The sequence below is a fragment of the Macaca mulatta genome, chromosome 1, assembly GCF_049350105.2.
Source record: "Macaca mulatta isolate MMU2019108-1 chromosome 1, T2T-MMU8v2.0, whole genome shotgun sequence".
Taxonomy (NCBI): Eukaryota; Metazoa; Chordata; class Mammalia; order Primates; family Cercopithecidae; genus Macaca; species Macaca mulatta.
In genome coordinates, this window is record NC_133406.1 from 154038175 (window position 1) to 154065774 (window position 27600).

Consider the following 27600-nt stretch of genomic DNA (forward strand, 5'->3'; position numbering starts at 1 on the left):
AAGCCTTCCTCATTTTTTATTTGTCACACCAGTCTGTCACTTCACTGACATTTACTGACACCTCGTTCCTTTTCCTACCTCTGTTCGAGGTCTTTCTTTCACAGTTCTCTGTTAGAAGGTCTTCCTTTTCAATGGAGTTCACGGTGTTAGAAAGTGTGGGCACAAAAATGCTTGCATGGTCCTTTGGATGAGCTAAATCAAAAGGGCAAAGTGACACATTTGAGTCAGATTGCTCTCTAATCCGTACTTTATTTTCTAAGTTAAAGAAAATGAATAATAACATTTTTGATCACAGAATGTATTCTGTGTATATGTAAACACTTGAAGCTTTTCTAATAATTATGTATACAAGATCTAATTTAATCTCAAGAATTAATGTCAGATTCAGAACAGAATTTTAAAATGTTGCTGATCCATTTTAAAGTCTGAATGAATTAGTCATTAGCAGAATGCAAATTAGAATCACAAGATGCCACTACACATTCATTAAGAAACCTCAGTAAAATGGACAATTCTCTAGGCAAATACAAATTATCAAAATGGAACCAGTCATTGGAAACCTGAATAGATTGAGGATTAACTTTTGCTCAACCAATCAATAAAAAAGATGAATACTTCACTTAAAAGATGAATCAAACATAAATGGTCATTCATATAAACAAAAACAGCCAATAAACATATGGAAAACCACACATTCATTAGTAAGTAAAGAAGTTAAAATAAAAAGAGCAATGAAATATCGTATTTTAAATTATTGAGTGACACAAATTTTAAAAGGACAGTAGTATCCACATTTGCTGAAGAAATTTAGGAGGCAAATACTGGCACATACAGTTGATAATAAAATGAATTGTTAAAACTTTCTTGTTAATAAGCTGTCAATATGAATATAAAAACTTGAATAAAGTTTTTTGCTATAAGAATGTTCATCATAGAGAACACTATTTTAAAAGAGTAAAGAATTGATGTGAATCTAAATTTCCTTATATAAATTTTGTTATATATATGTGTATTAAAAATGAATTTATGTTTTAATATGTTAATGAGTATTGAACTTTAAAAGTTGTACACTACTGTAATGAGAATCAACAAAACGCCACTACACACAGCAATGTGGATGAATCTCATATACATATTTGAGTAAATGAAGCCAATCACCAATGAATATGTACTATATGATTCCACCTTTCTGAAGTGTGTAAACAGGCAAAAACAATCTCTGCTGTTAAGAACCAAGATAACTTGACTTTTAACTTGCCATTATCTCTTATGGGAGATGATAATTGGAAGAGAGTAGAAAGGGAGCATCTGGGATTCTGGTAATGTTCTTTTTTCTTGAGATCAACTTTGGTTACATGATTGTGTTTGGTTTCTGAAAATTCACCTAGCAAATGACAGAAGCCAAGGTTTGCATGTATGAAGCTCTAGAGAAAAGGTAGAAAGTGATATAAACAAGTTAGTATATAACAAATAGTTTAAATAACTCTCCTTGGCCTGATTCTATGCCTCCATATAAGATAGCATGGATAAAATATTTAGTTTATTCTTCCATTATCTTTTCATTCATTCAACAGTTATTAACTGCAAATTTATTATAGCCTGATCTAGTTCTAGTTCATGAAGTGAGCAAAACTAACAGGTCACTGCTCCTATGGAACCCATATTCCAGTGGGAAAGATAAACAATACACATTCTAACATTCCATTAAAACTTAAAATATCAGCTAGCGTTAAATGCTCTACAGAGCATTTGATTTTTAAAAATATGGTGGTGACTGAGTTGTTGCTTAAGATTAGGTTGACAGAGAAGGTCTCTCTGAAGAGATAAATGAATATCTGACAAAAGAGTGTCAGCAATTAATAATCAAGTGGAGGGAACATCAATTTCAAAGAAAAAATGACTTCTGGGTTTGAATGCAGGCACCTGGTAGATCAGTGCTGATGTTTAGGTAGCAGTATAGGAAGAGTGACTGGCTGATGTAGCCCAATAGGAAAAGGCTGCATTTCTCAAGTGTGAACTAAGTTTTTAAGTGCATTTGAATGAGTCTGGCCATGATATCTTTGAAACTGATTTGAAAGGCTAATGTCCTTGGCAGATATAATCAAAGTCATTGGAGGAATTGGTGTTGAAGGAACCTATTAGGCAGAAGAAAATTCATGTAAAATTTGAATTGACCTAAATAGGGGCTGAAAGCTGATTGGGAGATTAAGAGGAAATGTGAAACCAAAGTTTGTTATTGCAGTAACAATGAGGATATAGTTCAGGATACTTTTGCCTTAATTTAAGTGGAACGACCCAGCATTCCTGTCTATAGGTATAATGTTTTCCTGCTTAAGCTCATACAGTAAAGTTGTTAGTGGTTCCTTTTTGTGGTCCTTTTGTCAGCTCTGTGATTGATTCATTAAAACTGATGCTTGGGAAAACAGATTCCATGTTTTAATTTGACAAGCATTTATTGAGCTTGGTGATGGGCACTGGCGAGATGATGATGAGTAAGAGCTTGTCTCTTGCCCTCAAGCATCTCACCCTCTGGAGGGAAATAATGACAAGTAAGTGGGCAGTTACGTGACACAGAGTTAACGTGAAACTCAGGGGTGAGAATTAGGGAAGGGAAGAGGAGCTTAACCCTCTGGGGCAAGAGGTTGGAGGAATTAGGGGATGCTTCCCAGAAGGAATGACTCCAAAGACCTGAGAATGAGCATGAGTTATTCAGTGACTGCTGGATGTGGAAGTGGAGGGATAGTGGAGAAGAGGGCATTTATAGAGAATGAAAAGCACCTCATAGCCTTGGAATGAGAGATCCTATAATGTATTCAAAGAACTAGAAGCGGTCCACAGTGGATGGAGCCCAGTATGTAATGTGAGAAGTTGTGAGACATGAAACTGGAGAAGTAAGCTGGATGTGGAAGACGAAAAGCATCATTAATCATACCACAGGGGTTGGACCTCACTGGAATCAAGCAATGGTTTTGTTGCCTGAAGCTCACAGAAACTAATACTGTGGCACTGGCTTTTGAGAAAAGTAAAGAAAAAAGCCTTATTGAGAATCAACTGGTAAGGAGACAGGAGGCAAGTTCAAATCCATCTCCCTAAGTCGGGGTCTGGGGGCAGGTTTTATAGCCTGAGACTAACAATGGGAAGGGTAGGAAAATGCACTGAGGAGTGAGCTGGCTGGGTCATGCAAAGGGTAGTGATGGACTTTTGGCTTTTAAGTCTGCAATGCAACAAAAGAGGGTACTAATCACTTCTTAATTACATCCCTGTTCCTTGATTCAAGTACTTAGGTTCCACCTGTGGTTGGCTTTTTTATTCCGCTGGCTCTGGGGTCTCGAATCAGACATACTTGGTTCATCTGGACCTGTTCACGTTACATGATATGCAACCTGGGGGTCCATTGCACTGCAAAGCAACTCGTCCTTTTGTTACTAACAAAGTTAAACCACACCGAATTGGGGTCTGTGGTTGCATCACCTTGAGTGCAAAGGAAGTCATTACAAGGTTTTAAATAGGAGTGCGAGAGGATCCTATTTGTACTTTAGAAAGACTTCGGCTGCAAAGTGAATACTGGTTGGAAACAGGCTTGCATTACTAGCATATATGTCTTGTGTGAATTAGAAAAACAACTTATAAATTAGAAAAACATGCCACCTCTGGGCAGACTAATGATCCAGTAGTGCCCCCTGCAGCCCTGATTCTGGGAGCTGAGGCTGGACTATATTTCAGGCCTCACTCACTCCTGCCCTGCATGGCTGAGTGTCTTCAGGCAGGGCTCAACCTTCACGATGGTTCACAATGACTGTTTGGAAGAGGATTTTGTAGGGAATATAGGTTAGAGATGCTGGGGGCATGAACTAGGGATAGAGACAGGTGGAACACTTTTTGAGACATTAAGAATTGACAAGACTTGGTGACTGACTGGATATAGAGAGTAAAGAAGCAAGAATAGGGATGTCTTGTATTTGTATGTGTGTATTAGAATATGCAGCACTCCATCCTTCCTCTTCTCTCTTTTTTACTCTGTGTCCCCAGAATGTAGTCCCATTTTCCAAAGTGTTCGCTGTAAAATTGAGAGGGATTAGGAGTTAGGGCTCGTGTCAGATAGTGAACAAATAACTGCATTTGGGTGTCAGAATTCTGTATGAAGAATGGGACACAAATGGGGGAGTGTTCTATTCTGTCTGAGTGTGAGGGAGGGAAGCAGGAGAGGCAGTAGAAATGGGACTTTGAAAAAGGGGAATGTGATTAGGGGGCAGAAAGGGAGGCTGAAGAAGGTGGGGTTAGAAGTAAAGAAGGAATGGTAAAGTATGGCATTTCTGACAAAGGCCCAGAAATATAAAACTGTGTGCACTTCTGGGGAAACTGAAAGTCTTTGACTGATTACAGCTGGGAGATCAGTGGGGATGGTGTAATAAGAGATGTGGAAGTCGAAGCTAGGGCCAAATGATGATGAGCCTTGCAGTCATTCATTTGACAAATATTTGCCATCATGCAAGGTGCCTGGCAAGAAGTGATGAATAAAGCAGGCAAAGTCTCTGCCTTTGTGACATTTATACCTTATCTTGAAAGCAGTGTGGGAACTATTGTGATTTTGTTCAAGTTAATCTGTGGGGAACATGGATTGGGAAGGATTGACGGAAAAGAAAGACCTATTGGGACCATCTTTTTCAGAAGAAGATGATGGAGGCTGACTGAGGCAGTCACTGAAGAGGAATGGAGAAGAGATAAGGGTTAAGGAGATTTCACAGACAAGACTCATTCACTGATTTGACATAAACGGTGGAGAAATTGGAGAGTCAAGAGATGGCCTCCTGGTCTCTGGTTTGAATAACTGGATGGTGAGATACTTTTCTTTCACTGAGATAGGACATTTTGGAAGAAGGTATAGGTGAAGAGAATGAATTTAGTTTTATAGAATTATACTGTTTCCCGACCCAAATTGACAAACCTATACCCAAACAGTGCTATGAACCACCTACATTTCCCTACTTGGCTCAAACTGTGTGTGTGTGTGTGTGTGTGTGTGTGTGTGAGAGAGAGAGAGAGAGAGAGAGAAAGAGAGAGAGAGAAAGAGAAAGTTCATGGTGGTGGAGCCCAAGTTGAAGGAGCAACAGATAATAGTGGGCTTTCTTCCTCTCCTCAAATAGCATTGTCTCCTGACACTGAACTCTCTGGGATCTGGAGAGTTCTGGTTTGCTCTATGAAGGAAGCCTAATTAAGGTTCTAAACACATTTGAGAGGTTGTACATAGATGCATGTTTGCAGAAAAGCAAAAGGTTTTGATTGTTTTTAGTTCCAAGCCCAGACAGAACTTCAAATGATTAAGTAAGTGATGGTTCTACTTTCATGTCACCAAACTCCTACTGTTCAGTCTTTTCCATATGCCTCTAAAACAACTTCCTATTTCCTAAACACCACATGATGACAGACAGCAGGACATAAAATATGTAGCGCTTTGCTTACATTCCTCACAGGGTCAAATGCATCAGGAACTAATTTGCTGATCATCACATAGATTATTAAAGAAAACAGGGTATTGGGGTCATAAATCAAATAATTAATTAGCAACAAATATGATCTGAACAGGTATATTTACTAAAATGCTATTACGAATGCTAAGGCTTTAAAATAACTTCCTGTTTCATGGAACAATATAGAATCATTTATGAAAAATACTTATTTTTTCATGTGTCAGCTCTAAGAGTAGAACTACCACATGAGGATGCAGACACTGTGCTTTGTGAAACTCCAGGGGTACCACTCATAGAAGGTATGATTTGCACGGATCCCTTTAAAGTTCTGTAATATGGTAGCCCTAGATAATATTCATGGTTATGTGAAGGAAAAAGACAGAACTATAGGGAAATCAGGCTTATCTAAGGCATCAGTGATCAAGTAATGCTGGGCACCAGAAAAGTAGAAGGTGATGGTAAGAGGAACAGGATTGGAGAGAAAGACAAGGACTTGCCAAAAAGCTCAGCATAGGAAATGACTAGACATTTGCTGGAAGGAGGGAGAAAGAATGATGGTATGGTGAGCAAAAGTGTTCTCTGTAAGAGGGAAGGAAGTGGAAAGACAAATTAGGAATTTGGTGCCTAGAGAGTAGATCTGTGTAGCAGTGGATTTGTCATTGTTTGTTATTTTTCAAAACTTACGAAGTTTTGGCAGTGATGACATTGAGTATAATTGCTGTGAAAGCAGCTTATTGAACAGTCTCAATTCACTAGGATATAAACATGAAAAAACAATTTTTGAGACGCTGTAACAAACTGTGTTCTATTGAATTCCTCTATTTCACTGGGTAGCAATTACTAATATCAGAGCCCAATTCTATCAGTATTGTCATTGTCAATTTGTAAAAATCACAGTATCTGTGAAACACAATAAAGTGAAATCCAGTAAAACATGGTATGTCTGTATATGTATACACTGTGGAATGGATAAATCAAGCTATTTAATTAATGCATTAGCTCATACAATTTTTTTTTTTTGTTAGATCAGTTAAAATCTGTTCTTGTTGTGAGTTTCAATTATGGAGTATATTGTTATTAACTATAATCACCATGACGTACAGTAGATCTCTTAAACTTATTTTTTTCCTCCCACCCCAGCCTCTGGTAACCACCATTCTACTCTCTGCTTCTATGTGTACAATGTTTTTAGATTTCACATACAAATGAGAACATATGGTATTTGTCTTTTTGTGTCTGGCTTATTTCACTTAATATAATAGTGGCTTTGCTGAGGCAAGTTGGATAAATTGGAACTACATCTCTCAGAAACCATATGATTCTGGGTTAAAGTTGGTCAAAAATAATTTGCATGAAATGTGGAAGGCAGAAGTAAAACAGCAGCCATAACTGCCTGCAGGAGAAGTGATAAGAAGTGGTGGGAAACAGGTGCAGATGGGCTGGCATCCTTGCTCCTCTCTACTCCATTTCTGACTCTTCTTTCTGAATGCTGACATTGCTGACTGACAGTGATCCTAGGTCCACCACAAGACTCTTGGCAACAAACCCACAGAGGTATTTTTATGCACAGGTAACAGTCTTCCACAGACTTCCACAGTAGCCCCCTTCACGATCCCATTCCAGTTCCTGGACATGCCTGGATACCAACATGAAACACCCAACACAAACTTAGCACTTCAGATAGGCTTGTTAGATTTTTTTCTGATCTCCCATTTCCTTTCTTTAGTACTTTACTTCCTCATCCTAATTCTTATAATAAATAATTTCTCTACTCTGTAATACTCATGGTGGTCTGTTTCCCTGACGGAACACTGACCAATACAGTTATTGGTTATCTAGGTAATCTAGCACTGTGGACCAAACCATCCCAAAACTTAGTGGCTCAAAACATCAATCATTTTCTTTTTTCCATGATTCTGTTGGTTGTCTGGGCTTAAATGTGAGGTTCTTTTGCTGGTTAGGCTTAGAGTCTGGTGACTGTAAATGGAATCATCTAGAGGCTGGGAAACAGGGAGAGTTAATTAGTCCTCTTTTTATTCTCCATGTATTCTTGGAACCTCTCCAGTGGTCTCTCCATTAGCATAGCTGTATTTTAACATGGTAGGTCAGGGTTCCCAAGAACACTAAAATGGAAACATCTATCATTTTTGCTATATTATGTTAATTAAGGCACATCATTCACCCAGCTCAGATCCAATGTGAGAAAGAACTACATAAGGCTACAAATAATTGGAATTGTGGATCATTGGAAACTTTTCTGGGGATTAGCTACCATACTTTTCTGTTTGGCTTCAATGGGCCTGGATCACTTCAGTGTTGCTTTGAGTTGAACTCCTCTTAGTCCTATTTTATGCTGGTGTGAATGTTCATCAGGCACTGTGGTTTGGGCCCCTACACTTACACATGCTCTACTGGGGCACTCTGGCCTGTGACAGCAGCCATCTCAGTGGCATGAATGGAAGCATGGAAAGGTAGTTCTCTCAGTCCTAGCTGAGCAGCTGCGACTATGTATGCATACCATCTCTCTGTGCTAGAGCTTGTGCAGCCCCTGGGGTAGGTGTTTAGCTTGTGACACTGTAGACTTCCCACCCCAAGGAGTAACACTGACTTGGATAGCTAGTGATACAGGTTTTTTTCTATTCAGGAACCCTGTAGACATTCGAGTCTCTGAGGTCCATAGAGGGTTCATCCTCTCCCATACAGGGCTGCCTCTCTTCTTTAATGGAACATCTTAGATGTATTTTCTGTTGCCAGATTCCCTGCAAGAGGCAATGAGCCTAAACTTAGCTTCCCAAATGTGGTACTTTTTCATGATTAACTAAATCAACTACTAGACCGTGAATGCTGCTAGGTAGTTGTAATGGTCAGCGCACACAGAGGCTTCATGCTGTAGGCACCATCGCTAGTTTATCCTGGAGTGCAGTCAGGGCTGGTTTTGTGGACATACCATCTATGCTGTTGCTTGGAGCTCTGCTTAGAAGGGCCCTGAACTTGGTTTAACATTTAGCTGTTGGTGTCTTGAAATTCTTACTAATTTTAAAGCAAAGGCATCTTATTTTCATTTTGCAGTGAGCAGCATAAATTATGTAGCCTGTACTGACTACAACAATGGTAACGATTTAGTTATCTTTCTGATTCTTAAGAATTCACAAATAACTACTTGATGCAGAGCTGGGAATAGAATGAAATTAGAGCTTGACCTGGGAGGGGGCAGCCCACCACTGGGATCTACCTGAGCCTAGCTGTTGCACTAGAACCTCAGAGAGGGAAGTAACCAGACTGGTAGGCTTTGCCTCCAGAGTAATGGGGTGAATGGGTGGAAGGGATATACAGAAAATCTGACTGTTACATGATATTTCTGGTGCCAACATAGAATTTCAGGCCTTCATTCCCCTCTTGGTAAAGGCCAGGTGCTCTACCCTTAATGCTTTTCCTGCATATTCTCCTGTACATCCCTAGCCATTAACACTGGCCAAACAGATGCCAGTCTGCTAGAGGAGCTAACAGTGCCAATAGACCTTTTACCTCAACAACTTAGTCTCCAAATGCCCTAGTGTGCCGCTGATTTTCCTCTGCACATTTTCTTCTGCATGCTTTGAGAGGAAGTCAAACCATTCTTGAGTCAGGAGTCTCCCACTTACTTCCTCTTCCTTTGCTCCTTTACTACTTCCAACTTAAACTACAAGGCCCTTTTTGTCAGCCCTTCTAATCACACCAAATTCTTTATGCCAGGTCAAGATCTATGTTTGAAGATTGTTAAAAGTGACCCCTGGACTCAGCTTATATGGCTTTTGTTTTCATTTACTTCCAAAGAGCAAAGAATTCCCGCCAATGCTACATGAGATAAGAATGCAAATGAGTGGATGCTGTTCTGCAGGTCCTCTTTAGTTCCTCAGGATGCTGAGTTATAGTAATAAAAATTCCTGTGCAAAATGAGAAAACCACCCATTGGTAGAACAAGGAAACCGTATGCTTGTAAACTTGGACTCCAAGTCTACCTACTCCTATGAGGGGAAGTTCTTTCTGCACCATCTTACACCATTGTTACATGCTCTGTGTTCCATTTTGTTTCCATCATTAGGGTCTCTGGCTGACCTGGCTATGGTCTGCCATATAAAACTGTTCCTTTCAACCTACATTTTATCCTTAAGTGATCTCATTAGTCAATATGGTTGTGACCCTGAGAGATGAATGAAAATATTATGTTTAAAAGATATTTAGCTTTCTTTATCTGAAAACAAGGGCAATAGATAGTAGCTTCAGTAATTCGTTCCTATGATAAAACAAAAAGTACGCAGATGGGTATGGCTTTTTAAATGAAAAGAGATAGATATATGTTTATATCAAAATAAAATCAGGAAAAATTATAGTTTGACAGGTGGTAATTGACTTTTTTTTTCTGGTATCCTCCATATCCATGAATTGTAGTAAACATAACCTTGGCAATTGTAGGGTATAGTTGGAGGCTTTGGAGGAATACGACATTATCAATTTATACTTAATAGTACCAACACCAAATTCATTTTTTTCAAATGTTGTTTATTTGCTCTCCTTTACTTGTATTTTGACTACTCAAATAGATAATTTTAATTTCTTGATGAAATTTGAAATATCATTTCAGAAAAATGTTGTATCAAATAATAAACAACCAGGTAACAATATGAAAAAGGATCTCTGTTCATCACTATGTCTTACAAATAAAATAACAAAAAATAAAACTATTAAATTTTAATCTTGACAGTTTTTACATCTTCATGAGCATTTTTATTTAATCAAAGTATCCTTTTCAGACATCTTAAAATTATTTTTATGAGTTTATGATCACACATAGGATGAATTTTAAGATCCAGAAATATCCTTTACTTACATTGTTTTGTTTTCTAAAACTCTCTTCTAGGTCTACTTGAAGATTGTTTTCTTCGTTAAGGTTCAAATGGTGGTACTTAAAATAATGTTAACAATTACAACAGACCCAATCACAGACAATACCAGGGTAGAAATATTAACTCCAGAATTATGACTTTTATCAGTAGTAGGAGTAGGAGTAGGAATAGGAGTAGGGGTAGGGGTAGGGGTAGGGGTAGGGGTAGGAGTAGGGGTAGGGGTAGGGGTAGGAGTAGGGGTAGGGGTAGGAGTAGGAGTAGGAGAAATGTCATCAGGGATAAACAAAGCTACTTGTGCAATGTTGGATACTTTTGATGTCAAATTGCTTTTATCTATGCTTTTAATGGCAATAAATATGTGAGTTGCATTTTCTTCTGAGATATTCCCTGGTTTAAATGCAAAGATTTCCTTGGAATTGGCCTCCTTTGGTGACAGATCAGTAGTATTTACTTGAAGAGCATCATCAAAACTGTCTCTTAGATCAAGAATACTTCCACTTATTTTTATGATATAATGTTGAGCTGAGAAAAAAAGTTACATGTAGTTTAGAGACGGAGCATAGCATATTCATTCCTTTTTTTAATTCTCAAAAATGTCTAGTTATACAAAGCAGATACTCAGATCAAAAACCTTACTCATTTTTTAATAAAAGCTGAATTCTGATCTTAAGCTCTGCAAACTGCTACCTTCTTTGTATGGAAAGTAGGACCACGTTAAAATGTGTCATTTGATTGGTTAAAAAATATCAGATTATGAAATTAATACTTTGCTAGGCTGTCAATATAAAACCATTCTCCCCTCGCCCGCCCTTACACCCTTGTTTTTGCAATTAGCACCTTTCACTTAAGCCAAAATCATGTGACACTTCGTCCTTACCTTTCCCAACATCAAAATTATCTCCTGGTGCTGTCCATGTAAGAATAATCTCATCCTCCTGAAGTGTGGCATCAAGGTCTGTGATTTGACTTGGTGGATGTAGGTCATCCAAGAGATATTCTGGATGTGGGACTTGTGACACCACAAATGCACCTCCAGACACTGTTCGGCTGAAATCCTCCAAGGTGGTCTGAGTATCCTCATCAATTTCAGGTCTTGGTGGGTTTGCTTCAATTTCCCCTGCATTAAACATTTCCTGGTTTATAATGGGCAAAACTGCTGGTATTTTTTATAATTCAGGGAATCACCTTCTTCACCTCATTTGTCTTTTCCTTTTAATAAATATATATACAGTCACATTTTTACTAAGTTTTGTGACAATCATAAGCATCCAATTGGTGAGAGAATTCTTTCTTTGGTAGGATATTGTAGGACAGAGTCAGATAACACATTGCTTTAGAATGAAGCCTACACTGGATGAGAGAAATATTATATAATTCAATATGTGCCTTTTAAAAAAAGGAATTGCTTTACCTCTTGAATTATCAGCGCTCTGGGAATATATCTGGGGAAATCATTGCCAGTTCTCCTCCACCCACTTGTGCTAGGTCCCTCCCTCCATGCTGCAAGTGCTAAGGAATAATTCTTCTGTTGTATCCCAATTGCTAGCAGAAAGCCCCTAAAAGTCACAAGGGACCAGATAAAAGAAAGCTAGCAAAGAATGCATTCTTAATTCTTACATCACTTTACTATACATGTTGTTTTTTTTTTTCTTTTTGACTTATTAAAATTCCAAATGAATGTTTACTCTTACAGCATATGTAATCTGAAGGATAAATTCTGCACTGGCTTGTGCTTAGGTTCATAAACTGACCTGTTTCCTTCATCTTGAGCTGAAAGTTGGGCATATTATTGCTGATATACATAAGATGTTCCAAACTAACACAATAATAACTGATGTTTTTGAGTGAGATCATGTCTTTTGCAGGAACATGGATGGAGCTGGAGGCCATTATCCTCAGCAAACTAATGCAGGAACAGAAAACCAAAATACTGCGTGTTCTCACTTATAAGTGGGAGCTAAATGATGAGAATTCATGGACACAAAGAGGGTAACAACAGACACTGAGTCCTACTTGAGGGTGTAGGTTGGGAGGAGGGAGAGGAGCAGAAAAAATAACTATTGGATACTAGGTTTAGTACCTGGGTGACAAAATAATCTGTACAACAAACCCCATGACACGAATTTACCTATATAACAAACCTGCACATGTACCCCCAAACCTAAATTGAAAGTTTTAAAAAACAATAATAACTGACCTTTTTTGAGTGCTTGAGTGCTTACTAGGTGCCAGACATTGTACCAAAGCTTAGATTAATTTAGAGGCAAATCCTAGTATGACTGAGAACTTTATTCCATAAATGGGAAAAGCTATATTTTGAGTTGTGATCAACCTGTTTGAAGCCTCAATTATATAAAATCACCAATATTATTCAAACTATCACTGGATTATAAATATCATGAGTTACTCACCGTTCACTACCCAGCCTGGTATATATGCGGCTCTATTCAGTGGAGGCTGTAAGCTTAGCCTGGCAGTGTTTGCTCCTCCATGAGCCCATACTTTTAAGCTGTAGCTGCCATTTTCTGTGTATGCTGTAAAATACCTGGAGTAGACCCCATCATTCTTGAAAGAATCAGCGCCTTGTTATAGAAATGAAGGAATAAAGTATTATAAAGAGAAACTTATGCATTTTCAAAGACAAGCAATTGGCTTCTACAAGGATATCCTCTAGATTAGGCTTAATATTTTGAGATTGACCCTTTGGAGAATATTTCCATTATATTCTGCCAAAACAATATATTGTAGAATTGATACCTTTGAGTTATTTTGATATCTACTAGGTCTATATAACATACATACACACACATTGATATTTATGTGTGCATAATAAATGCCTAAATACTTCACCTTCCCATCCTTATTAATTCATATACAGAGTATTACACATAGTACTCTTACAATTTCTCCACCACTGTTTGCTTTCAGCTTGCTTTCTCTAACTCTAAACACATTAATTATGTCATTTCTCTTTTTAAATCAAAAGGGTCTCTACTAAGGAAAAATCCTATCTTTGTGTAGGATTTAATTCTCACAACAGTCAACTAAAATTACTAAATTTGGTGATTTTTAGAGATACACATTTCCCAGATTTCCTAGGGAAAAGGTCCCAGCATTCTGTGTTCTTACAAGCCCTCGAGATAACTCCTTTGCACACTAAAGTTTGTCTGCAAACTAAAGACATTTGCAGACTAAAGAATGTCTGCTCTATGTCATTGTTAATCACCAATACCATCTCAGGTAAAGGCACTCCAAATTGGCAAATTTCCCCAATTACCTAAATGGTCATCTAGCAAAATGTTGAGAAGGGAAACATGGTGCATATAAGTTTTAATGTAGTATAGATTTGTAGAAAGGGGAAAAAGAGGCAAGGAATAGTTGTGGAAATATTGATATATCTGAAGAAGACATTGAGGTACACAAAAGAACAATTTCACCTTCTCAGTTTTTCTCAGGGGCAACTCTAGTTGAAGATATGATTATAAAATGATTGAATAAGTTACATTGCAAAATACACTGATGGAAAATTTTGTTAATTCGAGTGCCTATCAATATAGTTATTTCCTTGCTTAATTACCTCTTAAAGAAGCTTCTGTTCCTAGAACAATCCAGAATCTGGGGAAAGGGTCTTTAGGTATCACCCATCTGTGCAGACCATGGAGATAGAGAATGGCCAACATTGCATCTTGATTCCTACCAGCCAGACCTGGTATCTGATGCCCCAGTGATGAATCTTCCTCTCTCGTGGCAGTGCTAGCTGCCCCTGGGTCCCAGTTCTCAGGACTATATTTATACTGTGTTCCAGCTGTTGAGGATTACTCCTGCTTTATTTTCCTGCCAGAGACCCAAGTTCTACCACTTAATCGCATCTAGTTTGCTTGTGCTTCATCCTTTCTAGCCAGACTTTCTTGATGCTGTCCTCAGTCTCCTGAATGAGACCTTTCTAATTGGTGACAGACATTGGTTGCCTGGATGATAAACAATAATGATGACAAAAAAATTACATGTATGGCCAGGCATGGTGGCTCGCTTCTGTAATCCCAGCACTTTGGGAGGCTGGGGTGGGAGGATACCTTAAGCCTAGGAGTTTGAGACCAGCTGAGGCAAGATAGTGAGACCTTTTCTCTTTTGCAGACCTTTTCTTTACAAAAAAAAAATGTAAAGATTAGCTGAGCATGGTGGCACACACCTGTATCCCAGCTACTTGGGATGCTGAGATGGGAGGACTGCTGGAGCCTAGGAGGCAGAGGCTTCAGTGAGCTGAAATGGTGCTACTGAACTCCATCCAGCCTATGTGACAGAGTGAGACCTCATCTCAAAAAAACAAAAAACAAACAAAAAAATTCAACAAGCAAAAACATTTTTATTTTTATTTATTTATCGGGTATTTTTGTTGTTACTGAGACAGAGTCTCTCTCTGTTGCCCAGGCTGGAATGCAGTGTTATGATCTTGGTTCACTGCAACCTCCACCTCACAGGTTCAAGTGATCCTCCAGCCTCAGCCTCCCAAGTAGCTGGGTTTACAAGTGTGTGCCACCACACCTGGCTAATTTTTTGTACTTTTAGTAGAAAAGAGGTTTCACCATGTTTGCCAGACTGGTCTCGAACTTCTGACCTCAAGTGATCTGCCCACTTTGGCCTCCCAAGTGCTAGGATTACATACCTGAGCCACTGTGCTCAGCCCCAAAACATTGATTGAGTGTTTACCACATGCAAGACATTTGCTAGGCACTCTGTAGGTTTTACCTATATAAAATTTCCTGCTGGTCCTGCTGTTCCTCCTTAATCTGCATCAATTCTGTTGTCTGTCTTACTGCCCCACAATGCCACAGGGACTCACAACATGCTGAATTAGGAAAATATTGGCTTATTCATAAAAACCTGTGAATTACCTGCACCATTATCCAAAAGTTCCAAAACTTCTGTATGTCCACTCTGTGATTCAATGACAGCAGTCACATTGGCTCCAAGAACAGGTACAAACCCTTGTAGAATTTCTGCATAAACAATCATTGGGCTGGGGAAACTGTTTATGTCCTTATTCATTTTAGCATTCAATGTGATTGGAGGCACAGAAGAATTTGCTGCTCGAGAGGTTACTGTAATAGTTAATGTTTCTGGGTTTGCTTTGGCTTGAAGACTGTATGCCCAAGTGCCCACCTAAAAATTTCAACCGAAATATAGTAAGTATCCAAAGTCAAGCTACTTTCTGTATTTCCATTATGTAATTCTAAATAAATTATATAATGGGGAGTAGAATAAAGAGGTTTTTAAGGATGTTAAGGATAAACGGGTAAGGGCTGAGGCAGTTCAGACAGGGCATGCCAAGTGGTATCATTCATGATGTGTACACTTTGCTACATGTCAACTGGAAAAAAATAAGTTTTAGAAGGTTTGCCTTGGTTTTGACCTTAGAGTCCACAGATTCATCAATCCTGGTAGGGTGAAAAAGGAAGGACCCTGTAGCTCTCTACCCACCAATTTGCATAGACTCTTCCTACATTTCCTTCTTAAAATTCTTCTCAGACTGTCTTGACTACCTTTTCTTCCTTCTTCTTGATACGTAAGTTCTTTTTTCCTTTTTCCTACCATCATAATTTTAAGGACACAGGCATAGAAAGTACATACTATTTTATCTTCATTTTAAAGTTGATACAACCTTTGGTACTCACATTTATGACGTTAAACAATTTATGTTCAGTTTTTTAAAAATGTTGACAGGAAGTCTAAAAGCTGATTGCTTACCTTTGCAGTTCCTGGAATACTGAGATAGGCCATTTTGGAAGTTTTATCCACTGTGAAATTTTCCATGATTGTTCCACTGGGATCCCAGAGAGAAATACTGGGAGGCAGTCTGTTCCATGTGATGAGAAAGAATGTGTCCTTTCCCACTGTACTGTCGATTATGACAGTGTCGTTCATCCAGGGATTACTGTTCAGTATTAATCCCTTACTTTCAAGCTATTTAAATAGATTTCAAAATTAATTGAAAAGACAGTAATTTTATGCTTTTTAAAGACGGTTTTTAATTTCTGGACTGAGAACAAGCTTATAAATGGCAAACTACCTTAGACTTGTGATCTCTCTGCAAGCTGGTGATGATATGACAGTTATCAATTAAAAAGTGAGGAAGTAAGAGACTTAGAGCAGAAGCATGGGTTTTACAGTCATGAATATGACCTTACTGTTTTTTTCCCGGTTGTCTTGGCAAGCATTCATGGATATTTTCCTGACATGGAATTTTGAAACAATTTTTTCACACAGATAGAGGGAGTAGCACTGGACAGTAAATATATTCAACAGAGTGCAAACTGATACAAAAAGGTTGGAATCCTGAGAAGAGAGGAAATTGAAGATAGAACCTTTTTTTGAGAGGAGCTTTAAAGAAAGCTTTTCAACTTTTTGTTGATAGCTCTTAGTCCAGGAGAGCCAACCATTTTTGTTTAGTTACTTATTTTTTAAAGTGACAAAGAAATATGCATATATTGTGGAATGGCTAAATCAAGTGGATTAACATATGCATAACCTCACGTACTCATTTTTTTTTTTTTGTGGTGAGAATGCATAAAATCCACTTAGTGATTTTCAAATATACAATACATTGTTGTTAACTACAGTTGCTATATTGTATAGCGGGTTTCTTGGTGTTCCTACCATCCATTTAAAATAAACAGAACACAAAACAGTATCTTCAGAATCAGTTCTCTCTCCTTGTCAATTTCAGTCACTGTAATCATCATTTTCTCAGTCAACGACGATGGCAACCTCAGAAATGATCTTTATTATCCTTCAGCTTATTCTCTACACAGTAGCAGGCTATATCTCACACCAATTTTTAACTTGTTTGCAGGATATATCTGTAGACCAGATGTGCAAACCAATCTGCACATACTCTAAGCTCACATCCTATAACTTCCATTCCTTTCATTGTTGAGAAGTAGAGGAAAATAGGTTTGTTTAGGGATCATGGCAAGTTTTAATATAGGCAGTGAGTTGATGAGCTGGAAAACACAAGACAGAAATCTTGATATAAAGTGACATGACATAGTACATGTAGGAAAGAAGACAAACATTTTTGTAAAATGTATTTTGAGAGAAACTGGCTATATTCACATGGGACGTGAAGAAAGAAGAATCAAAGTTTACTCACAGTTTTTGAATCTCAGTAACAGAAAATGGTGGTGCTATTAAGACCCAGATGAGCAAAAGTGTTAAGTTCAGGAGACAGGTGAATAAAACAAAAAGCCACTGAAAAAAGTGGTTGAAGAGGTGACAGAAGCCCTATGTTTGTAGCTAGACAATGATTATTCACACCTTCTTTCTCCTGCTTAATTTATTTCCAAGATACACTCCTTCCATTTCCCAACCAGGTTCTTGAGTTCATGTGTCTAAATCTATTTCATAGAAGTTTAGTATGGGGAAAGCTTCAAGCATGAACTTTTAAAATGCATTCATTGAAAAATGGGTGCTTTATTTTGGAAAAGGTCCATTTTTGGTGAAATATTTGACATTATTACATTGTAATGTCATTTCTTAACCAGACCTGTGGCAATAGGAAAAGAAACAGTATGTCTGCTATTTCACTATTTATTTTACTTTTATTTCACCAATTAATTTGGCTATAGCTAAAGGGTAATTTCTATTTAAGATTAAAGTTTAGATTTTAATTAAAAATTTACTTTGAGAAAAATATGGAACTCAAAACTTATAGCCACCAAATTGTTTTTTCTTTGTTATGGCAAAGGTGAACATGAAAACCCAAGGAATGAGAACTCTGACCTGAAGGGACTTCTGGGAGAGTTCAGTATTTCCTGATGTAAGGTCCCCAAAAGCATCAATGAGGCCATTGTTCTGGGCTTTATCCGAAGCATAAAAATGACGTCCTCCTAAAATGTAAATGCATTAATTAGACTGCTTTCTAGAAAATAAATATGTATATTTTAGTGATTATTAAGGTAATAGTTAAAACAAAATCAGTTTCAGTATGTGTTATTAAAATAGACCACAAGCACATAGTTGTACAGATTAATTCTGAAATGCTCATTTTAAAATGTCATAACTAGGGAATGAAAGCTACCATAATACCTCATTATCAAAATCTTAGCTAGCTAAAATGCATGATAATTATAGAATATGAAAGATGTTACAATTCCATGTATTAAAGCTCACAAACTTTACACAGCCCTTTTAGAGAATCTTTTATTTCTAACAAAATTGACTTTCAGATATTTCAGCCAGTGTAGGTTTGTGAAATCTTTTGTTAAAAGATTGTTAATCTTTTATTTTAGTTCTAACAAAGTTGACTTTCAGATATTTCAGCCAGTGTAGACCAAAATCAGAAAATTAGAAAGATGAAAGAGCTGCTATATTTAGGTATCCTCACAATAATTGGCAATGAGCAGATAGAAAAATGGAAAGCAAGAGCGATAAATCCAAAAAAGTACTACTTTTAAGGAGCTACTTGGAATAGAAATAAATTTTACAATGACCATGAAAGGACTTTGAAATGATGTGATTTTGCATAACTAAGCATTAAAAAGCAAGCATATATTTAGTACCGTTAGAAGCCAATTCAACAGAATTTATACTCATGTCATAAATCATATATTCTCTACTAAGTTTAAGAAGGTATTGGAAACACGTAATCCATTTTCATCACGTCTGTGTGTCTGAAATAACAGCTACCATAGTTAATGTTTACATAAAAACTTTGTTATTTAGATCTTTTCAGCCTGAGTTTCTGTTAATCACATACACCCACCCCACAGCTTATGCTCTGGTCTCACGGAGTTTTCACCATTCCCTCCATGTGCCTTGCACTGTCACCCCAACATGATGTTTTTTGCTCACGACTTGACCATCTTTTCTTAGCCCCTTTTTCTTCCCAGAGAAATTCAACACCTTGTTCAAAGCCCAGCTCAGAATTCAGCTACTTTCTCATGCTTCCTTTCCCTGGCTCTATACAACTCTAATAAAGCTAATGGCTTCCTCTGCTCACATAGAACTTTATTTTTCTATATTCCTCCTGTTACGAAGGAATGTTATCTGATTATGTTATTTCATTAACAGTTTTATTTGTCTCTCCAGCCAACTGAACTCCAAGTGCCATGAGAACAGAGTTTGGGTCTGGTCCCCAGCTTCAGTACCTTCAGGGCAGAAACTCAAGAGAAGTTGTTGAACTGTCAGCCTTTACATGTATGCATTGCTATTGAAGGCCTGGAATAAATGGAACATGTTTTACCTGTTATCTTGCTCATCTCTATTACTGCTTTATCAGCAGCTGTTCCCAAAGCAATAAAATGAACAATGGCTCCACTTCGTTTCACTTCATCAATACAAGAACTTGCAGTGTAGTCCTCCCCATCAGTCAGCAGCACTACTTCAGATCCATCGAGGTGGGGGCTTAGCTCTCCAATGACCTGAAAACATAATTCAGAGCCCAGTTACCAACAGGCGTTCCTAGATCAAATAGACAAATGGGAAATCAGAAAAAAATTACAGAGAGAATAAACGCAAGTTATGCAGAATAGAAGAGATAGCCTCTATTTTAAAATAAAGAATTTTCAATCAACAATCCTTGGGGGATGTTAAACATGAAAATTTTTTTAAACTCCCAGCTGCAGGGAGTATTTATTCAAATGAATTCAGTGGGACCAGGCTTTGGAAAATCATCTAGACTAAATGACAATAATATCTCAACCTGGGAAACTCAGGTCAACCAGATACCAAAGGTATAATCACAGTATATGACATTAAATAGTGTTCTGGTTTCTTTGACCGGACTACCTTCTGACAGACAAGCCTTCAGTTTATGAAGTCTCTTGCACTTAAAGCTAGATGCATTAAGAATCCACTTCAACATTTGAAAAAGTCAGTGATTACAAATTAGTAAACCCTCAGTACGCTTATAAAGAAAAAATATAGAAAGTTCTAAGCATGCGGCCTTGTTATGCAACTTTCATTTACTTCTGATAATAACTGGCACAGAACTAAGCATATTGGTGATGCTCAAAGAATATATTAAAATTATATTTATTACATTCAATTTGTAGCTTGAATTCTTTTCCTAAACGCCAAACAGTTTGAAACTCAAAGTTTTGAAACTAGATGCCTGTAAAAGAGGATAAAGAGAACTTAGCCCAGGATGACAACTATATTTTATTTTCTTTGACAGTTTTAATTGGTGGTGGCATCTTGGAGCACCATTTTGAGACCTTGAGTCCAGGCCAAGAGGTAAAAAATAACAGATTATGAGTGGCTTTCTTTGGCAGGGAGTGGAGGTGTGTGTGCAGATTTGCAGAAGAGGGTTCGGAATGTAGAAATCCCTTGAAAGTTGGTATCAGGGAACAAATTGACCACCCTTATTTCAATTTTGCATGTTTTGAAGCAAAGAGTGACTAATACACATATTGCAATATATGGGAAATATTCTCTGACATGCATTGAAACCAAACGGAAAGATAGGAAAATGCTTTTATACATTTATGGCATTGGTAGCATCTCTATCACACTTCTCCCATGCATTTAAGTATAAAATGAAGATCCAAAGATGAAACAGAGTTCTCTCTTTCACCTCTCCTTTTCTTGCATGAGATTATTTACCAAGTATTTACAATGTGCCAGTCACTGTGCGGGGGATTCAGTAGCAACTACATTCCTACATTCATATATTAATAAATAATTGGATTCAATGTAACAATGTTTATGGAGCTCTGTGTCAGAGACTGAGGAGATCTAGAGATGAACAACAAAGACAAAACTAATATGTGTTTACCACAGAATATTCTATAGTTCCAGAGAAATTACAATGTACTGTTACAGTTTATTGAACATTTGCTATGTATTAACCATGTTTTATACACTGTATAATTTGATCCAACTCCAGGCTCCCAAAATGTCTTCCTATTACCACTTTTACTGCCTACAATTTATTTTATTCAGGGCAATTGTAATCATCTTCCTGGAACATAAATTGATTATCAAATTCTGATACTTTAAACTCTTCAAGAGCTTTTTGTTGTGCTTAAAACAAAATACAAGCCTCATATTTTTTGAAGTTTTCTAAGATCTGTCATTGTCTACCTCTCCAACCACATTTCATACCCCCTCATTTGCCAAACTCCAGTGCCACTAGCTTCTATAATTTCTTAGAATAATCTAGTTTTTTCTCACCTTTTTCTAAGGAACTTTTGCACTTTCTTTTCTATCTGAACCACTGGCTTCTTCTCATCCTTCAAATCAGAGCTTAAATGTTACTTTTTAGAGAAGGCTCATTGGCCTCCCACCCAAAGTAATTCTCCTTTCCCTGTTACTCTGTCCCATTGCCCTGTTTCATTTATTCACAACACTATCTACATAATCTGAAATTCTTGTTTTTATCTATCTATTTATTATCTGTTCCCCACTTATATATACATACCACAAGAGTGAAAAGCTTTGCTTGGTGAATAAATTAAAGCATTTTATATTTTGAATAAATTAAAACATGAGCAACCCTATGTATCCTATTTTACTGATGAGGTAATTGAGGACTAGAGAGGATAAGAATCATGTTTAGGGTCACAAAGCTGATAAGTGACAATTGTGATTTGAATGTAGGACTTCATGTTACAAACCTAAACTAAAATGTCATGCAATTCATGGAAGAGACACATTCAGTTGGGTTGGGAGTAAAAGGGAAGTTACATGAAGGAGAAAGGATTTTGGAGGATTGGTAGAATTTTAACATGCAGAGATGGGAGAACAGGAAGCATTTTAAGTAGAGGAACTTGCATGGTGCAAAGGTTTTGAGGCTGTTAGTATACAGGCGACTTGGAGAACAATGTGTGTAGTAAGTTGGTTGGAGGATAGAGCATCGAGAGGGGAGAATGGAGTAAATGAGGCAGGAAAGATAAATGATGGCAATTTTACTGGGTGGGGGAGACTTTTTAGTAATATCAGACTGAGAAATTGAAACAATTTTGTAGACTGTGAAGAGACAGTGAAGATTTCTAAACAGTAAAATGACATAATTTATATTAATTGTGAGCTCAAGATGACCATTTGACTAAAAATAATGTTCATAATAATTATACATATATTTACTAATCATTATAAATATATACTTATAATAAATTATATATTTAGTATATATACTATATGAAGTAGATATTTGCTACATAATATAGTAAATATTGTTCTAAGTATGTAAATGTATCATTTCATGTAATCCTTATAATTACTCTATGAGGTAGGCATTCCTATTTCCCATATTGTATAGATAAGACACTGAGAGTCCAAAGGGACTGAAAGGTTAGCCTAAAATTATGTGGTTAGTAAGTAGCACATACAGTACTCTGATGTCAAAGTTCATGCTCTAACTCATATGGCTTACCCTAAATATGACTCACAGTCTTGCTACATCTGCTGTAAGAGGTATAATAAATAGTTTGCCCTAGCTGAATGTTACAGAAACTCAAATGAGAACTAGCTTAAAGTGGAATAATACTATACCACCTGTGTCATTGCCCCAAAAGTTGATGACTTTTGCATCCAAGCACACTTATTTAACTAACATTTACTGAGCACTGACTACTGCATGGTAACAAGACAGCAAAGTCCATGACTTCCTTGGGCTTGTAAGTGAGTGGCAAATTGATAGTCGTTTATTCACCCATGGGTTGTTCATTCACTGATCCATTAAAACATCAAGAGAACTTTTTTCTATTTGTTTAGTCCTGTGCTTCTTAGGATTAATTATGTTAAAATAAGACAGCAAGTATGCGCATAGCACTTAACATGAAAATGTCCTGAAAAGAAACAAAAACCAAAATATATTTGCAGTACAATTTTCACCTGAAATGCGGATTTAATTCCAGAGCAGATGGAAGTTCCTCCCCAAGCGTATGTAGGTAACTTTGCCAAGAGTGTGTTTCTTTCATCACTGCTTATTATTTGGATTGGCTTATTTACAATAGTGGCAGTACTATTAAAGTGAACCATCCCCACCCAGGATCCATTTTCAACAATCTGCAGCAGGAAATATTTTGCTGCCTTATTCATTTGATTCAGGCGGTCATAACTCTAGATCAAAAAGACAAGAAAAACAAACAAGTGATTTTGACTGGAAAATAATAGACAATCACATAAAATGAATGGACAGAATTTATTGGTAACACTTTCTATGAATAGTAATCAATGTTGTTAAAAGAAGCAATTATCAAATTTTTAATTGATAAAATTTAAAAAATGGTAGTATGTATTATGGGACACATATTGTGTAGTAAGGAGCACAGGTTTTTATTTTCAGTTGATTCTTGACTGCTAAGTATCCAAGTGAGGGGTGGAAGGTAGGGTGGGGATTGAGTTGAAATTGGGGTGAGGATACACATCTGAGAGACTGTCTAATTACTCTTGGGAGCTCCTGTGCTTGTTGTCTTCAGATAAAACCATACCCCCAAGCCTATAAATCAAACCAGACTATTGTAGACTCCAACCAGAGACTGGAATCACTCCATCCACTGGAAACTAGACTGCCCAAAAGGTAATACTTACTCAAGCTTCATTTTAAGTTTGGAGAGGCCAAGGCCCTATCTTCCCATTTTCTCCTTCTGTTCCTAACCTCTCGCTGCCGCCTTTCCACCAATGGGTTAATTGAATTGGCTCTTTGGTAACCCTCAGGACCCGGCCATTTTTCCGAGGTGATTGTCTAGGATATAAGCTTCTTCATGCATTTGTCTTCTCCAGTCCTTATCACTATGCTGATCTGTATTACTCCCCGCCAACTTATGCCCAAATTTCCTTCTGAACTCCCTGAACCAAATCACAATGAGAAACTTCTACATCTTCATTTTATGTGCTCTCTCCACTACCTGCATTGTTGTGGCTCAGTTCCTTCCACTCTATCATTATCTGCCCTTTTTAATACCTCCCTCATTTGCTGAAAACCTTATTCCTGTTCTTCAGCAGGCTTTGCTCTGCCTTAAATGTGCCATTCTTCTGGTTTCTTATCACATTGCACCCACTTGTTTGCTGTCCATTCATTTCAACAATTATTTATTGATTATCCCTATGTGATTAACTTTATTCTAGGAAATGGGGATAAAGATGAATACGACATGGTTCTAAGTCCTAGAGGATCTTCTAGGCTAGTGGAAGAGAAATGTGTAATGTAAATATAATATGCAGTAATAGAGGTATGCACAGAGCATTGTTGGGAAACAGTAAAAGGGCTTTAACCAGCCTAGAAGTCCAGCCCATTTTCTGGAGGAATCCAAGGAGGAAGTGACCCTTGGATTAGGTATTTTTAATTATATTTGCATCTTTCTTTTACTATGGTATTTTGCTGCAGTATCTTGAAGTCATGATCATGGGCAGTGATGGTACTTTATGCCACCATGCAATTTAGAACAATCTAGGTGCAGACAGAGTTCAGTGTGTTCTCAGATCTTCAAATATCCCACATCCCTATATCCAGAAAGAGTGAACCTACCGCCATGCTTTCAGACTTATCAAGAACTAAGCACACAATTCTTTGATTGATCTTCAGCAATGAGAAGACAGGTGGAGGAGGTGGTGTCACCATGGGTATGGTGTTATTAAAATCCTCAGAACTGCTAATCACCTCCCATGTACTTCTAAAATTGCACTTTTTGTTTTGTAGGCTTGGAGCTTCTTGATTATGGGTTTTTTCATTACAGAATTCAACAACCTAAACGGTTAATAAAATAAAAAATAATTTTAATATACCATGCATTTAAAAATCAAACTACAAACCTGAAAAAATTTTAAATGCCTTCTGCAGATATGTTGTTTGTTGAATGAAATATCATTTACTGAGCATCAATATTACAATAAGGTAGATTTACCATAATAAGAATAATGGTAACAGTAATAATAGATAACACTAGATAGCACTAGTTCAGCACATACTATGTGTCGGCCAATGTTCAAAGAACTCTATATCAATATATGTAATCCTCAGGTCACCTGAACAGATACTTTAAAAACATGACAATATGTCATTTGATTATAAATTCTGGAAGCAATTATCAGCATACTTACAGAATCAATACTTTGCGTAAACATTATGGATGCTTTCTCTGTTTGCACCTTATCAGGAAAGAATTGACAATCTTTTTCATACAGTTTTGTTTTAGAATCAATTCTGCATGTTCTAGTAATACAGCTGCCTCCTTGACACTTATAAACTCTATTTATACCAGAGATACCTGTGGAACACCTGAAAATACATGACAGTTAATCTCTGAGGCAACCGAATCATTAACACTTACAGAAATCTTAAGTGGTTGTATTCATGATGACCTTTATATCAAGATGTTTATTCTATGTGTACCATGTACTTCCTATCCTGGCTGTAGAGTTTAAGGGTTCCAATCAAAGTAATTATCTATTTTTTAAGAAATTCTAGAGGGAAATTTTAAGTGGGGCCTCCAGATAAACATAATGGTTGAGTTCTCTCCTTGTATTAAAGCTGCTGATCTCTTGCTCAGACATCTCTCCTGCTGGTCTTTTGGTGGTAAATATGCTATAGGGACCTGGATAAGAGAACTTTTGAGACAATTTATTCTGAGTACCACTTTAGCTTGAAGTTCTTTGTAGATTTCTTCCCAAAGAAGATATTCCCAAAAGAAAGGTACATGGGATAGACACAAGTCTTATTACTCAAAGAGCATTTTTATCCAAAGGGAAATGTGATTGGAAGCAAAGATGAGGTACTGCCAAGAATCCCATGGTAGAATAAAAAATGTTGGAGACATTTTAGACATATGTTTTATGGCATGTAATTGACCACAGGTGGCAGTGATTACAACAAATACGCTGAGATGTCAACATATTTTGCCTTTTCAATAGGCTTTCAGTTCAAATTCAGGAAATGATGAATAGTTTTTATTCTGTTATTTAGGGAGTCTCATAAATATGTCGATGCTTCTATTGCTCCCAAACTAGGTCAACATGATGAAACTATCTATGTGGAAAATCATGATGAATATTCTGCAGCAGCTGTTATACATCTAAGGGGAATATGACATAAACAAATACAATAAATGTAATACTCTCTAAAAGGTGTGCCTGAAAATTGGTGCAATGGGGCAGAGGAAGGATCTTGACTGAAATCATATACCTTTCAGTTCTCACATTAGTGTCAAGTCCCGAGCCCCAGCAGGACATCTACACTGATGAGGCGATAGCACCAATTTTAATTTTAAACCGATTCTTCCCAACCATTTGATCATAGAATCAAAAGGAGATTCTATTATTAACTGTGATGCTAGATGGTATTATAAAATAACCTTTATAAATCTCCAAGAAGTTCCTGCTTGGCTCCTTGAAGCTGCCTCATTTCTTACTCAGTCCACATTTAGCACTACTTAACCATGTTTGTGCATTCTTGTGTAATGTGAATAACTTTGATCTTATCCCAGCATATTGTAAATCCATTTACATGTCCAACTTCAACACAAGTGAGTTCTGGAAGCTATGGCAGAGAAGTATAAAATATGTCAAATTGTCATCCGAATGGTTGCCATTGAAATTATGTATGTTTTAAATAGCAATTGACTACTTAAGATACACTTTCTAAAAAAACAAAAAAAACAAAAGCATTGTTTCGTGACGTATTGTCGGCATTAAGAATGATTTTGAAAGATATCAAAGTGAGGAAAATAAGAACGGATAAAAGCCTGAAGTCAGTTTAGAAAATTTAAGTAGCCATGCCTTGTTGCTTCGATTTTTTTTGACTTAGCACGGTAGAAAGGCTGATCTTCATTGTACTCATCAAACACTCCCCACCGGAGGTGAGCCCACTCATGGACAAACAGTCTGCCTGTGGGAAAGCATTTCAAATACATGATCATAATTCAAGTGACACATTTTGTACCAAAATATTTTAAGAAGCTTCTGTTTCAATTACAAAATATATTTAGATTTCAGTTTTCAACAACTATCAACATTTATATTTCAGTGTATAAAAAAGCCTATTGTATTAAATCACATTATATTATGCTATATTATGTAATATATTCTTATTCCACAACATGTTAAATCAATGAAACAATAAGGGAGGATATGCTATGGACCGAGTGGACTGGGATTTGTGTTTTGGTTCTTGGGGGTAAAAAGTCTTAGTACAATGGTTTATGGTTCTCCAAATTATAACCAACATAATCAGATATACAGTACATCTCTTGCACCAAAATACCATGTGAATACAATTAGAAAAAAAAGTCTAAAAATGCTCCCTATCATGA

General features: G+C 37.0%; 1 protein-coding gene and 1 long non-coding RNA gene across 4 annotated transcripts in view; both read right to left on the reverse strand.

The window, feature by feature from the left end:
* LOC144332736 (uncharacterized) overlaps nt 1-9831 on the reverse strand; it is a 12656-nt gene extending 2825 nt beyond the window's left edge. For both annotated transcript variants that reach the window (XR_013400776.1, XR_013400775.1), the window contains exons 1-3: nt 6153-9831; nt 1259-1384; nt 79-192 (exon numbers count right to left, since the gene is read on the reverse strand). This is a non-coding gene — a long non-coding RNA (uncharacterized LOC144332736). The remainder of the gene's footprint in view (nt 1-78; nt 193-1258; nt 1385-6152) is intronic.
* A 155-nt stretch (nt 9832-9986) lies between these two features.
* The window catches only part of CLCA4 (chloride channel accessory 4), a 34263-nt gene continuing 16649 nt past the window's right edge, over nt 9987-27600 (reverse strand). For both annotated transcript variants that reach the window (XM_028831761.2, XM_077953295.1), the window contains exons 4-14: nt 27068-27176; nt 25394-25571; nt 24822-25040; nt 23186-23413; nt 19593-19770; nt 18131-18237; nt 16097-16312; nt 15244-15511; nt 12763-12933; nt 11229-11468; nt 9987-10873 (exon numbers count right to left, since the gene is read on the reverse strand). In XM_028831761.2, the coding sequence (XP_028687594.2) occupies nt 10398-10873; nt 11229-11468; nt 12763-12933; nt 15244-15511; nt 16097-16312; nt 18131-18237; nt 19593-19770; nt 23186-23413; nt 24822-25040; nt 25394-25571; nt 27068-27176 (2390 nt within the window). In that variant the 3' untranslated portion in view covers nt 9987-10397. The remainder of the gene's footprint in view (nt 10874-11228; nt 11469-12762; nt 12934-15243; nt 15512-16096; nt 16313-18130; nt 18238-19592; nt 19771-23185; nt 23414-24821; nt 25041-25393; nt 25572-27067; nt 27177-27600) is intronic.